We start from the raw sequence: 17,243 nt of genomic DNA, 5'->3' as shown, positions 1-17,243 counted from the left end.
ACCATCAGGAAGAACCTCGTTAGTGGCTCCCTTCTATGTAAAGAAGGGTTTAAGTTAGTATTTGAGTCCAACAAAGTAGTCGTATCTTAGTATAGACTGTTTATTGGAAAAGGGTATGATTGTGGTGGTTTGTTCCGCCTTTCCCTAGAGGATTTCTGTAATAAATTCATGAACCAAATTCATTCTAATGTGAACGAATCTGAGGTTTGGCGTTCACGTCTTTGTCACATAAATTTTGGTTGTATGACGCGGCTAGCAAAGATGGGTCTAATCCCGACTTTCACTTTAGCCAAAGGCTCTAAGTGCCATATGTGTGTGCAAGCAAAGCAACCTCGTAAGTCTCACAAGCCTACGAAGGAGAGACACCTGGCACCATTAGAGCTCATACATTCAGATCTCTGCAAGATGAATGTTGTGTTGACTAAAGGTGGAAAGAGATACTTCATGACTTTAGTTGATGATTCCACTAGATTCTGTTATATGAATTTGTTAAATACAAAGGATGAGGCTCTACACTACTTTAAAATGTATAAGGCAGAAGTTGAGAACCAACTTGAGAAGAAAATAAAACGAGTCTGGTCTGACCGTGGTGGAGAGTAGTTTTCTAGTGAGTACGATTTATTTTGTGCGGAACATGGTATTATTCATTAGATGACGCCTCCCTACTCACCCCAGTCAAACGGAGTTGCCGAACGGAAAAACTGTACTCTAACAGATTTGGGTAACGCCATGTTAGATATATCGGGTTTATCCAAGGCGTGGTGGGGGGAGGCTATATTAACATCATGTCATGTCCTGAATAAAGTTCCCGCAAAGTATAATGCGACTACTCCCTACGAGCAATGGGAGAAGTAAAGAATTACACTCTCTTACTTGTGCACTTGGTGTTGTGTGGCGAAAGTCAATGTGTTGATCCCCAAAAAGCGCAAGCTTGGACCAAGGACCGTGGACTGCATTAATTTGGGTTATGCTAAGAATAGCATTGGCTATAGATTTCTAGTAGTGAAATCCGAGGTACCTTACCAGAAGGTTGGTACAATTATAGAATCTAAGGATGCTACATTATTTGAGGATATTTTCCCCATGAGAGATATGCAAAGAATTTCTAGACTGGAATCTGATGAGACTCCTGAACCTGCCATTCCGATGGAATACTATGAACACAAAAGTGATGAAAATTCCACAGAGGATGACGAGGAAGCTCCAGTTAGGAGCAAGAGACAAGGACTGCAAAGTCTTTTCATGATGATTTCCTCGTGTACCTCATGGATGATGACACTCCTAGTTCCATTTCAGAATCTTATGCATCTCCAAAAGCTGACTATTGGAAGGATGCAGTCCGTAGCGAGATGGATTCCATCTTGGCTAACGGGACATGGGAGATAATTGATTGTCCTTATGTTTGCCAACCATTTGGATGTAAGTGGGTGTTCAAAAGGAAGCTTAGGCCCAATGGTACTGTTGAGAAGTACAAGGCTAGGCTTGTGTTCAAGGCTTATACCCAGAAAAAAGAAGATTTCTTCGATACTTACTCACATGTGGCTAGACTGATAACCATTCGAGTGTTACTCGCATTGGCTGCCTCACATGGTCTTCTCATTCGTCAGATGGACGTTAAGACGGCTCTCCTTAACGGAGAGTTAGACGAGAAAATTTACATGCAACAGTCAGATGGCTTTGTAGTAAATGGCATGAAACAAGCGCCTAAGAATGGCATGAGAAGTTTAATACAACTTTGACATATGCTGGCTTTGTTGTTAACGAAGCTGACAAATGTGTATAAACTATGGTGGTGGTGAAGGAGTTATATTATGTATGTATGTAGATGACATACTGATATTTGGGACCCACCTCGAAGTCATTGAGGAGGTCAAGGCTTTTCTATCTCATAACTTTGAGATGAAAGACCTGGGTGTGGCTGATGTTATCTTGAACATCAAGCTATTGAGAAATACCGAGGGTGTGATTACTCTTTTTCAATCCCACTATGTTGAGAAGATTTTGAGCCGTTTGGATATTCGGACTGCAAACCTTCTGCAACACCATATGATCCTAGCGTGCAGATTCAAAAGTTCGAAGGCACGGCTATAGATCAATTGAGGTATTCTCAAGTGGTTGGTTCACTCATGTACCTAGCTTGTGCTACTCGTCCTGGCATCTCATTTGTTGTGTGCAAACTGAGCCGGTTTGTTTCTAATCTGGGATATGTGCATTGGCATGTTGTTGAGCGAGTGATGTGCTATTTGCAAGGCACTGTGAACTACATAATTCACTATTCTGGGTACCCAATGGTACTTGAGGGGTATAGTGATTCTAACTAGATATCTAATGCTGATGAGATGAAAGCCACAAGTGGACATGTCCTCACACTTGGTGGTGCTGCTGTTTCCTGGAAGTCTTGCAAGCAAACGATCTTAGCGAGATCGGCTATTGAAAGCAGAACTCACAACATTGGACACATCATGCGTCAAAGCAGAATGGCTTCGAGAGATTTTGATGGATTTGCCAGTGATTGATAAGCCAGCCCGGGCTGTCCATATGAACTGTGGCAATCAAACTGTGATTGCCAAGGATAAGAGTTCAAAGGACAATATGAAATCCACAAAGCACATAAGAAGAAGATTGAAATCTGTCAAAAAATCAAGAAACTCTGGAGTGATAACATTGGATTATATCCAGACTGCTAAAAATATGGCAGACCCTTTTACGAAAGGGCTATCACGGGTTGTGATAGAAAAGTTCTAATGCATCGAGGCAGACGGGCATGAGACCCAAGTAAGTTGCCATGGGGGTAACCCAACCTATGTGATCGGAGATCCCGTGAATTAGGACCTGGGAAAACAATACAGCCATCAACCCAGGAGAGTATCCTTAATTAACCCACTTCGTTGAAGATGCAATAATACTCTCAATTCTGTAAGGCAGGATGACTTTTGTCTTGGTGTGTTCCAAAGCTTATGAAAGCAAGATGCTAACCTACAGAGCATTCTTTGGAGGAACACACATATGTGATCCTGACTGCTGGTCACAATCTATGAGATTGGGTAATCTCTAGGAAGCTCATGAGAAGATAAGGAGCATGACTAATAAGCTCCAATCATGGGGTTTAGCCTTTGGCAGCCACGTATCAGCTGACAATAAGCGAAACTTCTACACGCCAAACTAACAAATCAAGGCATAGTCCATTGTTCAGTTGTGAAGAAGTCTAATCCTATTGCTCTAGTTGGAAGTTCAACTTAACAGTCTCCACTGGAAATTCTGGTATATCAAACTTGTTTGGAACAGTTGACAAACTTATGTGCCTCGAGATCTGGTGGGGGAGTGTTGGATTATGAATGGGTTTAGGCTCATGTAAGACAATAATCCCTGGTTAATCTCTAAGGCCCATTTAGGTGCATGGCAAGTAGTGGAAGTTTAGTACCATACTGCTAGTGGCGAGAGAGTGAGACCTCTTTATAAGGGCTGCTCTATCACATGCCATTGGGAGCTTGAGAAGAGGAGTTGTACACACACGCTCCTCCTTCGTCGGGCCCGCCTCGCCTCGCCACGCCTCGCCTCACCTCACCTTGCCTCATCACAATGCGCGTGTGCCGCGGGTTGCGGGAATTAGTCGAGCTGAACAGTAGAGCCACTGTCCAAGACGTTGGATCGTGGGTTGTTCGCTGACTCGGTCGTGGGCCTCAGCCCGGGCCCATCTACCCGACGGTCTATATAAGACGGAGCTGACTAGTGGAGTGAACCCTAAATCAGTTCACTCACTCCCTCTCGCACAACCCTAGCCATCATCTACTGTTCCTCTCTCTGTGCTGCTTCTGGCGATCTCATCCCGACGACCGCGTGCACGGTTGGTCGGGAGAGCAGGTGCCTCCGGAACCTTGTCATTCGACATCCTGCCCGGGAGAACGACAATAAGATATTTTTTTAGGAGGTCTCGACGCGACTGCTTTCGATCAGTCCCCGTCTTCGTCCGCCTCTGCTTCCACTACTTCCCCGGCATCGACACCATGGTCGAAGACGCCGCCACCAAGAAGAAGGCCACAGACGATGCCGAGGATGCTGCTGCCGCCGCCACGTTGGCCTGGCCAACCGGAGGGTATGATCTGTTGATCCCTCGTTTACATGTGCTAGTCGCATATATGTTCTTCATAGATGTTTCGGTTCTATGTACTATACGTGTTCACATGCTTAGGTATCGGTATGAGTTGCATACCATATTTGCCATGTTTACTGCTTACTCGTGGATTAGACTAGTTGAAAAAGTGCTAATATTTGCAACAATCTATACGCACTAGAGACCACTGAAAAGTCATAGAAACTAACCTCCTCAATTGATGCACTACTTGCTCCTTTGTCACGGATCCACCTTTGACACTCACCATGCCAGTTCTAGTGCTCTCAAAGACGGGGTCTAGAAGAATTCATACAAGGACCTATGGTTGTGTGGACATCAATCGACAGACAATTGAAAAACATGTTTAACCTGTGTATCATTAAACTGGATCAGTCTAGTTGTAGGAGAGGCTATGTTCTAAAAGCTCTTGTGGTAACACCGTTACTCTTTTGGAACTACATATGGCTCGTGTCATGTCTATGGCTATGTTGAATTGTATGTGGCATTCCAAGCTTATCCCCGCATGTCTTTGTCTTGTACTGTATCTATGAATCCATCCGTTTATGCCGCCGCCGGCCGCATGTACACAAAAACCGTAGCGTGAGCAGTGTCAGAGTGCACAAGCGACCGTACACAAACGTATTTATTACTCCCGCCATTTCTAAATACTCCATCCGTCCCAAAATACTTGTCGGAGAAATACATAAAAAGGGATGTATCTAGAACTAAAATACGTCTAGATACATCCATTCCCCCGACAAGTATTTTCGGACGGAGGGAGTACTTGTTTTTCTAAAGATTTCAACAAGTGACTACATACGGAGCAAAGTGAATGAATCTACACTTTAAAATATGTCTATATACATCCGTATGTGGTAGTTTATTTGAAATCTCTAAAGAGACAAATATTTAGGAATGGAGGGAGTAGTATATAATACAATACATTATTGCCAGCTTCCACGGGTGACGGTCGTCCTGTAGCTAAGCTAGCCTGCAGGTGCATGCACCGTCTTCTAGCTAGCCTGATTGCTCGGAACGTCTCTGTGCGTGGACATTCAACGACATCGGTGTTGCTCCGGTATATCTCTCCACATATCTCTCTCTCTCTCTCTCTCATGCGCAACGCCGGCTGTTGAATATTCTTGCTCTATATAAAGGGTCTGTTGCTCTGCATATGGTGTACAAGAACAGAGAGGGACAGACACATTTAACCCAAGGACCACGTACTTCCCTAGCTTCTTCCCACGTTGAGCTGAGCGATGGACCGACAAGTTCCCGCTACAGATCCTTGGTGGTACCCCAGCGAGGCCGCAGCATCCACCGGCGACGACGACTTCCTCGACATGTTCGTTGACAGCTCCATGCATGTAGCTAGACTTGGCTGTTTCAGCAGTTACTGCAATGACTCAAAATGATATTCACGCGTATGTGCGTGCTTTCTTGCAGTGAAGGTCTACTCGGGTTGGCGTGGGAAGGAGGCACGGCTCTTCCCGGCGTCGGCTCTCCGCCACCGGCGCTGGGGCCACCGTGCGCGTCGCCTCCAGAGCCAACACCTTCCGAAGACGTGATGGCAGCGTGGCTCTACCCGATCGTCAGTGGCGAGGACAATGCCGGGGACGGCCCCATGGTGAAGGGCAAACCGTCGGCCAAGGCGTCGGGGAGTTTGGGGATGACGGAGAGCGAGGGGAAGCTTCCGGCTACGGACGGCATGTACCATGTCAAGGTATGAGCACATGCAAGCACCCAATTACTAGTATATGATTGTGTTATCAAATCGTTTTACAAGTAAGTAAGGAGCTCTTCGCTCCACGCTCTTCTTCTTCTTCTTCTTCTTCTTCTTCTTCCAAGATATTTTGGTGAATTTTAGGAAACATATATGGCCATTTATAGTCTGACGTGATATAGCATGTCCGTGCCTTTATCAAGTCAGTTTAATAAGTGAGCAAATAGCTCTTCGCTCTAACTTCTCTTCATCTTCTTCTTGCAAGATATTTTGGTGAACTTTTCTTTATCTTCTGGTGAACTTTTCTTCATGTTTTTCTTTCAAGATATTTTGGCGAGCTTTGAAGTTTGACGTGATATAGCATGTCGGAGACTATGTTTTTTCCCTAAGGGAAATATTGTCTTTCTATGTTACTTTGTGTTTTCTTCTGCTTGAATTCGTTTTTGTAGACAATTTTTTCACGACCTGTCGAGCACGCTATTTCCGTTACTTCAAAAAAGTACGAACTTCTTGGTTTACAAGGCCCGTGGACATTTTGAGGCCAACCTTGATGATCAATTTGACTCACGACATACTTATAAGACGTTTAAAACGTCTTATCAAAGTTTACAGAGTGAGTACTAATATATGCTATAAAAGTATAGCTGAATTCGTATTTGACTTTTTCCCAAATGATTTGACTTTTTCCCAAATGATTTGACTTTTGTAACGTACTCATATATTGTTGGTCTAACTGGAGATCCCGAAAAAATCTCAAAATGAATGCGGGCCTTGTAAGCTGATTATAGCATGTACAAGTACATGGACATTTATGCAGATTGTCATAGTGTGAATCGATCTGACATGTGGTTTGCACAAGCTTGTGGTCTGATTCCTCTTAACCGAAGAAGTTTACATCATGTTTTCCACGAACGATTGAGTGGACTGAGTTTCCCAAAATAGTTTTCACGTAGTGAACTCAACAGTCCCATCCAGCTTGTGTAATCTGTTTTCCTTAATTCTTTACTCTAACCAATAGGACGATGCAATATAAATGGCGGTGTGCATCAATTAATCCCCTTTTAGGAAGAAATTGCAGAAAAGACATTGATTTGATCTAAGTATTTGTATCTTCGCTTACATAGACATAGTGTCGGTCAAACTCTACTGTTGCCGAATTGTCGGTTTTTTACCTTTCTTTTGTCAAATTGGCAGTGTTTAGCTGTGTGCATCCTAACTATGCAGAGACTGAGTCATAATCTTAATGTTAGTATCCGTTTGATGCTACATTTTAAGAAAATAAAAACGCCCTTTACCAAAAAAAAATCTGTACCTCCGCTTTACCGTGCTCAGGACACAAACATAACGAGCGATTCCAGCGAGAGGAGGAAGGCGGCATCAGGAGGCTCAAACAAAACAAGGTCGTCTCGTCACTCAGATACACACAACGATACAGAAAAGGTACTCCTGATCGAACTCACGTTCTCATTTGACGTGCATATCTACATTTTTTAACGGAGCGATGCATCACCGTGAAATTTTGAGTGGATTAGTACGGTTGTGCAGAGGCGAAGATGCAAGATCAGTGACAGGCTCAGGACCCTGCAGCAGCTCGTCCCTGGATGCAAGAAGGTCAGCAGATACCCAGCTTCCGACATTTACTGTAATCTCAATCGACGATCACCCATTCACTGTTGTGCTTGTGCATATGCTGCTAAACTCCAATCTTCTTCTTGGAAGCCTTTTCTAATTGAGCTGAAGCTGCAAGTTTCTTATGGCACCTCGCTCTGAACAAATCTAATCCCCATCGAAAAAAAATCTAATGGAGATTTTTATGTGCAGTGTAACCAGGCGTCGACGCTGGAGCAGACGATCCAGTACATGAAGTCGCTGCAGCGGCAGGTCCAGGCAATGAAGTCGCTGCAGCGGCAGGTCCAAGCAGTGTACCCCGTCATGCAGACGGCATCGGCGCCGGCCGTCGCGGTGACACTGGGCGCCGCACCCGCCTCGGCAGCTCCAGGTGTTAAGAAAGCAACTTAACTTTATTGAAGGCCCAAAGGACATATATATATATTACACATGACTAAACATAGACTAATAAGGATTCCTGGACCTATACTAATACTCCCTAACACCAGGGACGGTGCTCGCGGGAGGATGCGTCCCGCTCCTGCCTGCAGGAATGGCTCCGTTCGGAGCCATGCTCCCGTACCCTCCTTACCACGCCGTGATGATGCCAGTACAGGCGGCGAAGGCGGTCCCATTTTACCTCCCACGGCCGGCAGCCTCTGCTCCTCTAGAGTGGCAGTGCTCCGTCTCCAGGGAGCAGCATTACAAAAAGGGGCAAGGAAGGAGGGAGAGATTGTAAGACAGAATCAAGCGACTCGGAAAGAATGGCTAGTCTAGCTCTAGTAACAAAACTAGTTTGATCCGCTTGGGTTTTCTTTGATTATTTTACAGTTTTCCCTCTTTTTGTTCTTCTGAATTTCAGTAGAGCAAAGGCGCGAACTGCAGATCGAGCCAATTAGTATTAGTGTGTATGGAGTACTAATTACTACTCCCTCTGTAAAGTACTACCTCTATATCAAAATATAAGATGTTTTTAAAGTTAAACTAGCCTACAAGAACGTATCATATTATGATATGGAGGGACTAATATATAAGACTAGTACTTCGTATCAATATTATTGTGAATTACCTAATGGAGGGCTGGTTGCTTTCGGCTTCTCATTGAATTATTAGGGGTCTGCAGTCTCCCTTCTCCCCGTGATTACATGAGACCTTGAACAAGTCATGGGAGAAGCAGTGATCAACTGTGGTGCCTGACCGACTCCTGGGAGAAGCAGCAATCGGTCGAATTGTTTTTCCTTTTTTACAAGTTTTTTTTTCTTGAGGGGTTTTTCTTTTCTTTTTTCTTCTTTTTTTTCGAGCAACTGAGGGGTTTTTCTTTTCGTAAGTGGGTGGAATTTGGAGGTCTTCTATTTTGACCATCTCTGCGTCAAAATTACGGGGTGCACACATGCTGTCGTACGGGGCCTACCCAGACGATGATATCGCTCGCTACTCACGTTAGTTTTTTCCAACGGTTTTTTTCCTTCTCTGAAATATTCAAGAACCTAAGAATATGAAAATTATAAAATAAAATAATGTTTTGGTGCTTCAAAAAAATAATTTATTTAAAATTATATTTCATGAATTTTTAAATATTTTTATGAATTTCAAAGCTCTCAAGAATTAAAAGAAATGTTAACAAATTTTCAAAAAAATTAACGGATTTTAAAAATTCTCACAATTTTTTTTAAAACAACCAAAGATTAGAAAAATCCTAAAAAGGTTAAAAAACATAGAAGATAAAAATACCAAAGACTTGAAAATAAAGAAAACAAAAAATAAGGAAAAGATGAAAACACCAAAAAGTGGAAAATAAAGAAAACCAAAAGAACCAGCCCAACAGAACAATGGCAGAAAAAAAGGGCGCTCTGTGCCCACAGGTCCCCGCAGACATCAGTAATGTGCGTTATGCTGACATTTTTATGCACAAGGAGTCAAATAGGAATGTTCTCTAACTGGTTATTCTCTCTTTTTTATTATTATTAGGAAAAGGTCTGTTTTTATTGCTCAAAATCCACATAATATGGGATACAATTTGTGTCATGGGGATGGACCAGCCACATGTGGCTCAACTGTTCTAGAGAAAGCGAAAATCTAGCTAAATTGATTACCTTTTCTACAAAATTTTGTCGTTGCTTGTGACCCAAAACAGGTGGTCGAGAATATCAACAGACGATGCAGTGGCATGTATGACACTATCATCAAGGAGTTCAAACTCAGGGCTCTTAGTTTTAATTGTAATTTATTATTTGAAGGTCGTGATGCTAATGCGGAAGCTCTAATTGGTTCTTCTGGTTCGTGTAACTTATAGCTTTTCTAATGCCTCTTGGGGCCTTGGGCCGTTATTGGGCTTGCTATACTGCACACAAAGAAAAAAAGAAAGAAAGAAGAGAGCAACTAGTTAACGAGCGCTTCTTCAGGAGTCTCGCAACGATCAACGCCACTTGGCGTACTCTCAGTCATTCGCCACGTGTCGCACTCTGGGCGCTTCCTTCGGATTTTGTTTTTTATTTTACCGCACGGGTTTTTGGCTTTTTAAATGGTTTTTTCTCCAGGATTTTTCGACGTTTTGGTTTTCCACCGGCCTTCCTTAGCTTTTCGATCAAAAAAATTGAATTTTCTTTTTTGCGAAAATACATGTTTTTTTCCTTTTCGCGAGAGTCACGGTTTTGCTTGTGTGAGAGGCACGGTTTTGCTTTCGCGAGAGTCACGGCCGTGTCTCTCGGAAACAGAAAAAAGAACGCGGTTTCTGTTATTTTCCTTTCGCGAGAGTCACGGTTTTGTTTCCGCGAGATGCACGGTTGTGCTTTAGCGAGAGTCACGGCCATGCCTCTCGGAAAGGGAAAATACGTGTTTTCTGATTTTTTTTCCTTTTGCGAGAGTCATGATTTTGCTTCCGCAAGAGGCACGGTTGTGCTATCGCGAGAGTCACAGCAATGCCTCTCGGAAACGAAAAAAATATTTTTTTTCGCAAGAGTCACGGTTTTGCTTCCGCGAGAGACATGGTTGTGCTTTCACGAGAGTCACGGTCGTGCCTCCTCGAAAACGAAAAAAACAGCATTTTCTCTTCTTTTTTTCTTCCGCGAGAGTCACAGTTTTGTTTCCGCGAGAGGCACGGTTGTGATTTCGTGAGAGGCACGGGCGGCCTATTTCGGAAAGGAAAAAAACCCGTGCTCCCGGTTCGGTTTTTTCGTCTGTTTTTTTTTATTTTTTTTGGCAAAACCTATCAACATGGGATCTTGGTTTGAAGATCTCGACGCGAGGAATCCAACGGTGAAAGTGGTTCGAGATTTGGACGCATGGTTTGAAAGATAAAACGTTTTGAATAAATGGATCTATGAAAAACTGGAAAAATTCCCAGGTTGCTCCAGGTTGCGACAAACGTTTTGAACAAACCGCGAGAGCCACTTGTCGCAACCTGGGGATTTGGAGTGATTTTTGCAACGAGTACTCCTCAACTAGTGATTTCAGTAAGTGTCTCTTCCGTTTCGCATGAAGCTTTTGGCCCGTACCTTTAGCTATTGGGCCGCCCGTTTTTGTCTATTTTTTTCTGCGCTGGGTTCGATCAATCAGTCAGTTCGCAAGTTCGCCAGCATCGCCCTTTTTTTTGTTTATTTTTTCTATTTCATTTCCCCCTTTTTTCTTTGTTTCTTCACGGTTTTTTTGGTTTTTCTACTTTCTTTGCATTTTCACTGGTTTTCTTCGTTTCTTTTTCGGTTTTCACTGATTTTTTATTTGTTTCTTTCTTGGTTTTCATTGCCTTTTTTCTTTTGTGACTTTCATTTTTGGCTATTTTATATTTTTATTTGTTTTCAGAGTTTTTCTTTGTTTCTTTATCGGTGTTTCTCTGTTTCCGTTCTTTTGAATTTGTTTCTTCGGGGTTTTCATCTTCTCTGAATTTGTCATTTTTCATCTGGTTCAAGAACACATGTTAACTTTTTTTTGTACACATTCAACATTTTCTGTATACATCTGAAACATTTTTTATATACAGTGTTAACATTTTTTAGTTACATTATTAGCATTTTTCAGGAATTATATTTTTTGATGTCTACTTTTTCCCATACACATTGCACAATTTGTGTATGTATGCAATACATGTTTAACATTATTCATATAAAGGATTAATATTTTTTTAAATACGTGGTCAACATTGTTGCTACACACATTTAACAGTTTTTTAAATGATTTACTAACATTTTTCTAAAACATGATCAATATTTATGCACATTACTTTTTTTCAAATGGTTAACTAAGATTTTCAAAATACAAGATTAATATTTTCATGATATATGGAAAACATTTCTTCTATACACTTTTAACATTTTTCAACAAATCCCCTATGTCTCGCATTCAACAAGATAGAGGGAACCCTAGCTGAAGGTTTGGTGCCATGAGTTGGGCAAGCCCAGACCTGCATGAAACAAAACCTCGTTTTCTGTTTTTTTTCAGGTTTTTTGATTTGGTTTTTGATTTATTTTAGCTTTGCATATACTTCCAATTATTTTAAATATATGTATTTAAAAAATAACTCTATGTTAAAATTTTGAAAAATGTTGACCACGTATATGAGAAATGTTTAAAAAAATTAATCAAGCATTTCAAAAAATGTTGAACAAGTGTTTGAAAAATGTTTAACAAATATTTGGACGAAGTTAAATGTGTAAAGAAAAAGTGTTGACAATGTATTAAACATTGATGATTTTTTTTATCATCAATATTTTTTTTAATCAAGCATTTAACAGATGTGGAAAAAGTATTTGAAATTTGTAAAATGTTTATAGGAAAAATATTGACTATATACTTAAAAAATGGCGAATTTTTTACCATGTATATAAAATTGTTAAACAAGTATTTAAAAATGTTAGTCAAGCATTTGATAAATGTAAAATGTGTTAGTAAAAATGTTGACCAACTGTTATATGTTGACCAAATGTGTTAGTAAAAATGTTAGTATTGCCTTGAGAAAATGTTGATCAAGCATTTGAAAAATATTATATGTGCATAGAAAAAATTGTAACCTTGTATTAGAAAATGTTAATCTTGTATTTGAAACATGTGAATCAAGCATTTGAAAAAATTTAGAAGGGTGTATAGAAATAATGTTGACCTTGTATTAAAAAAATGTTAATCTCGTATTGAAAAATGTGAATCAATCAATTAAAAATGTTTAAAATATGTACAGAAAAAACCAAATATTGACCACGTATTAAAAAAATTAAATTTTTATTGGAAAAATGTTAAGCATGTATTGGGAAAATATTGTTGACATATAAATAAAAAGTAGAGTAAAACCAAAAGAAACAAAGAAAAAAATGAAAACTAAAAAGAAACAAACTGAATAAAATAAAAAGAATATGAAAAAACCAGAAGAAACAAATGCAAAATAATTTAGTAAACAAAAAACGATGAAAACCAGAAATAAATAAATAAAAATTGAAGAAAGAATGAACATAAAAAACCAATGAAAACCAAGAAAAAACGAAAAAATAACAAACCGGTGAAAATAGGCAAAGAAAGGAAGAAAACCGTTGGAAAAGCAAAGAAAACAGAAGAACAAAAAAGCAGTTAAAAACACAGTAAAGAGAAAGAAAAAGGAAAAAGAAACGAAAAACAAAAGAAATGAAAAAAAGGGGAATAAACCACCACACCGAGCTTGGCAAACGAACTTGCGAAGGAAAAAAAGCAGATAGAACTGGGTCGGTGTAGTCACTACAACGCGGGGCAAAAAGCTTCAGTGAGACGAAAGGGTCACTCGCTTAATGCGAGGTACAGTGCTCGCAGGGTGTGCTGTGTCTCCTCCCAACGCGCAGCAAGCGGTATAGAAGGTCCTGAGACGAGCCTCATCTTGGGCAGCGCATTTTTTTAGGGACCGGGCAGCGCGTGGGATGCCATAGCCGGATCCGGCTTGCCTGCTCCCTTTCCATATTCCCATCCGTGCTCCCACTTCATCCTACGGCTGTCATTTTTTCCTTCTCCTTTCTAATCTAATCATCTCTCCCCTGATTTTAAGGGGGTGGGGCCGGGCCTTATTTTGTTTCAATCAAATCAAGTCACGTACGCGGGAGCACGGATGGGAGCACGCGCAGGGAGCAGGCAAGTCTCGTCCGCCATAGCCGGCCACATCACCCTCGTTTCCACCTTAGTGTTACCTCTTCTCCTATGATCGACTTATACAAATCATGTTTTCAGCCGACAGATGATAAGCAAATGAAAACCACTCGTTTTCAACTGACTGTTATTTTCTCTTGCGTAAGCCGCATCCCATGCTCGCCACATGTCCAGGTAGGGCCCGCACACCGTATCTCCTTTCTAATCTTTGTCCTCACCGAAGCTCCCAGCCACACTCGTTCTTTTCTCCTATCCGTGCGTTGACCCCAACCTTCACCTGAAACCTCTTCTGGATCTAACGTCACCATATGGACTTTCTGCGATGGCCAACGACGATGCTGCGATGAGCAATAACGACACTGCATCCCTCTACCGCAACAATTTGTGACCACCACTGCTGCAAGGCTTCCGCAATGCGCCCCTTCCCAGTATGCACAGCTGCGTTGCAGCAGTCAGCGTGCTGCATGCGGGGGCGTCTGTACTATGAGCTGGATTCATGGAGGCACCCCATGCTATGAAGTGGGCCGGGTGTTGTAGGCGCCATCCCACTCCTAGCCCAATGCTTCGAGGGACGCCACCATTGTGCAACTAGCCCTTGCTGTGAGGGCCACCTGCACGAGCCGGTGTTTGGGAGGTGGCGCCATGCTGTGAACCGGATGTTGAGGAGGCGCTGTTGTGCTGCGAGGGGGTGCCGCCACCGATTTTTTTCTGCCGTGTTGCTAGCCGATGCTACGAATATATGGTCGGAGCTGCGAAGGGAGGTTGTTGTGCTTCTAGTGGGAAGCCGCTTCGATGTTTTACGGGGCGCACAGGGTGGGGGAGGGGGGCTACCAGCGTCAGCAAAGGAAAAACCTGGGTGGGAAAGGGCGGGATGCGTTGACCAATCCAACGGCTACGGGGATTGGATCCAACGGCATGGGAGACAGCTGATTATTCCTCCTCAACAGCTGGTTGGCGCCTAGCGCCCCCCATTAGCAAATGTGGTTTCTTTTTCTTATTTGTCGGGATATCATGCCCATCATTTCCCCTTTTCTCTTTCCTTTTTGCCGGGAGACCATACCCATCATTTTCCATTTCTTCCTCGCATCATAGTTATATAAGCGACCGGGTACATACGTGACATTTTACACATGGACACTGGTTACAGCGTGACGGCTCTATGGTGTGAGATGCGCGTCGGCGTCACACGTCCATCTTTTGCGCCGTCACCATGGCGCGGCGCTGCATCGCTGATCGTGTGGCGCGAACTGCGGCGCCGGTGGCGCTGCAGTAAGACCGCACCCCGCTCACGTCCCGTAGTTGCGATATCATCACCCTTGCTGGTCGATCACGTACAGTACACACGTTACGTGAATCTGCATGCTTTACCTGTGAGGTCGTTCGGACAAGACGTACGACGACGATGAGCAATTAGCTGCTGCCGGCCGCCGTGTGATCTTGCAGGTTCTACCTGATGGCGACGAGTATGCGGCCCCGGCGGCGACAGCAGCAGCGGCGTACCGTGGTGAGGACAGGCGTACACCGTCGGGAAAACCGGGTACCGAGGGGGCATCATCGCCGGAGCCTGCAAGCCCGCCAGTTGCATGCAGGACGGCGCAAAGATTGGCGTCGTCGTCGGGCTGGCCGACATCACCTGAACGCATGCCAAGTGAAACTAGTTCTCTGCCTACTTTTTGGACGTACAGCACATAGGCTTTCAAACGCGGTCAAGAAAAAGGAAGAAACGCGAAAAGATATGGGTATAGATATATACCTGCACTTGGTGCTGGAGTGATTTCATGTACTTGATGACCTCCTCCAGCGTCGAGACCTTGTCAGTCTGATGAAAATAAGTCGCATATAGGTCATATGTACATACCCATCAAAACTACTCCATGCATACGCACTTCATCTTAATTTTGTTTGGGTCTAATTTTTTTTTGAGCGTACTGTTTGGGTCAAAATTAGTGTAAGAAATTTTAATCATGGCATTCTAGTATAAATGGATAGAAATACAAATTAGGAAATGATTTTCGAAAGTACTACTAGTGTTATTACCTTACTGCACCTGGGAATCAGTTGCTGTAAAGTCCTCATCTTGTCGTTGATCTTGTCCCGCCGCCTCTGCGTGCATGCATGCAAACTAAGCCAACCATATCTATACATCCGGCGAACGTATACGAACTCCTGCTATGTGCATTTCTTACCTGCTCTGCAGCTTTTCCCGAACAAGACCGTCTCCGGCCGCTGCTCAACTGCCCACGTCTGCCCTCGGCTGCTCCACCCGCTGCCACGCTGGCGGTTGGCGTGCCCACGGTGGCGGTGCCGCCGCAGCTTCTGGGCGCAGTGTTGCCTCCCTCGGTCGTTGTCGCGGTCGCAGCGCCCCGCGGCTTATGGTCATCAGGAGCCTCCTGCTCGTAGATCTGGCAGAGCCATGACGCCATCTCGGCGTCGCTCACGACCACTTCCCCAGATGGGTTGCCTGCGGTATAGTACGTTGGCAGAGGAGACGACGGCGGAAAGTTTTCGTGGGCGACGGAGCTTCCCGCGCCACCGCCGTCGTCCACTTGAAGCAGCAGCAGCTCGAGTAGCTCGGGGCTGCAAAGTTCCGTCATGATCACACTCGCTCCCCTGAACAATGAACAAAACCAGATGTACGGCACTCACGTGAAGTTGTAGTCGTCGAGCGCGCGCAGGTCGTCGTCAACCCCAGGGAATCCCTGGCACTCCGGCACCTCGTAGTCCATCAGCTCCCTGTCGGTGGCCTTGCTAGCTGACCTAGAGGTTGACTTGGAGAACGATGAGACAGAGAGGGGCGCCGGGCGGAAGGTATATATAGAGCGCGCGACGTCCTAGACTCCTTGCAGATCCGCCAGCTAGGCTGGTATAGTAGGGTAGGGTGCACTTGGTGAAGCCAGTACAAATTTGAGCGTTTAGTGGCGTGCGGCGTCGACGGGCTACAGCTGCATTTCTGTGTGCACGGCAAGGCGGTTTGCTGCTCGTCGGCGGCATCGGTATTACATCAACGCAGCCGTTGTGGCGGATGCATGCATGCATATGCACCTTCTGTCGGACGTTGGCCGGCGGGCGCATCCGAAGCGGTGGTCTGATTCGCCACCATTCTGTTTTGTCGACGCGCGAGAGCATTCTTGTGGAGGAGACGACGACGCGTACGGACTACGGAGCAGCTGGTGGGACGTGGGAAGCAAGAAAGAAATTTTTGGAACTGACAAGGGACGCTATAGCCTTGTGTTTGCCTAGGGAGGGATCATGGTTGTGCTGCCGATCGACGTGGACGAACGGATGCCCGTACTCTACCTAGGAATTAGCACTGCGCAGAATCCCAAAGAAATTGCAGTCCAGTTCTTTGTGTGTTGAGATGATTGTATGAGCTGTCTATTGAAATGTGTATAATAATAATATCCTAGAATAAAACTGTATGATCATGGTTGTGCTGCCGACGCGGACGTGGACGAATGGATGATGCGTCATACGTATACATGACCTAGAGTAACTCTACCAGAGTCTCTTCCGAGTGGCATAATAACCACCCATATATCGATTTTGGCCCAGACCATATATGGCCCATAATAACCACCTGATATCTATGGTCACCCACGTGCACTACTGGAATCAGTTTCTTTGCCGTCCGCCATGACAGACGGCAAAGGCATAGATCCCGGACAGCAAACTTCTTTGCCGTCCGCCAGCAGACGTCAAACTGTCTGT

The 17,243-nt window shown here is 43.9% G+C and overlaps 1 protein-coding gene across 1 annotated transcript; it reads left to right on the top strand.

The window, feature by feature from the left end:
- Nucleotides 1-5,370: 5,370 nt before the first annotated feature.
- LOC119292909 (putative transcription factor bHLH056) lies at nucleotides 5,371-8,181 on the top strand. The gene is made up of 6 exons (XM_037571566.1): nucleotides 5,371-5,456; nucleotides 5,558-5,834; nucleotides 7,167-7,274; nucleotides 7,380-7,445; nucleotides 7,656-7,833; nucleotides 7,952-8,181. Exons 1-6 carry the CDS (start codon nucleotides 5,371-5,373, stop codon nucleotides 8,179-8,181), a joined length of 945 nt encoding a protein of 314 aa, XP_037427463.1.
- Nucleotides 8,182-17,243: the final 9,062 nt, after the last annotated feature.

The sequence above is a fragment of the Triticum dicoccoides genome, chromosome 4B (assembly GCF_002162155.2).
Source record: "Triticum dicoccoides isolate Atlit2015 ecotype Zavitan chromosome 4B, WEW_v2.0, whole genome shotgun sequence".
NCBI classification, from domain to species: Eukaryota; Viridiplantae; Streptophyta; class Magnoliopsida; order Poales; family Poaceae; genus Triticum; species Triticum dicoccoides.
This window is presented reverse-complemented; position numbering and strand designations above follow the sequence as displayed.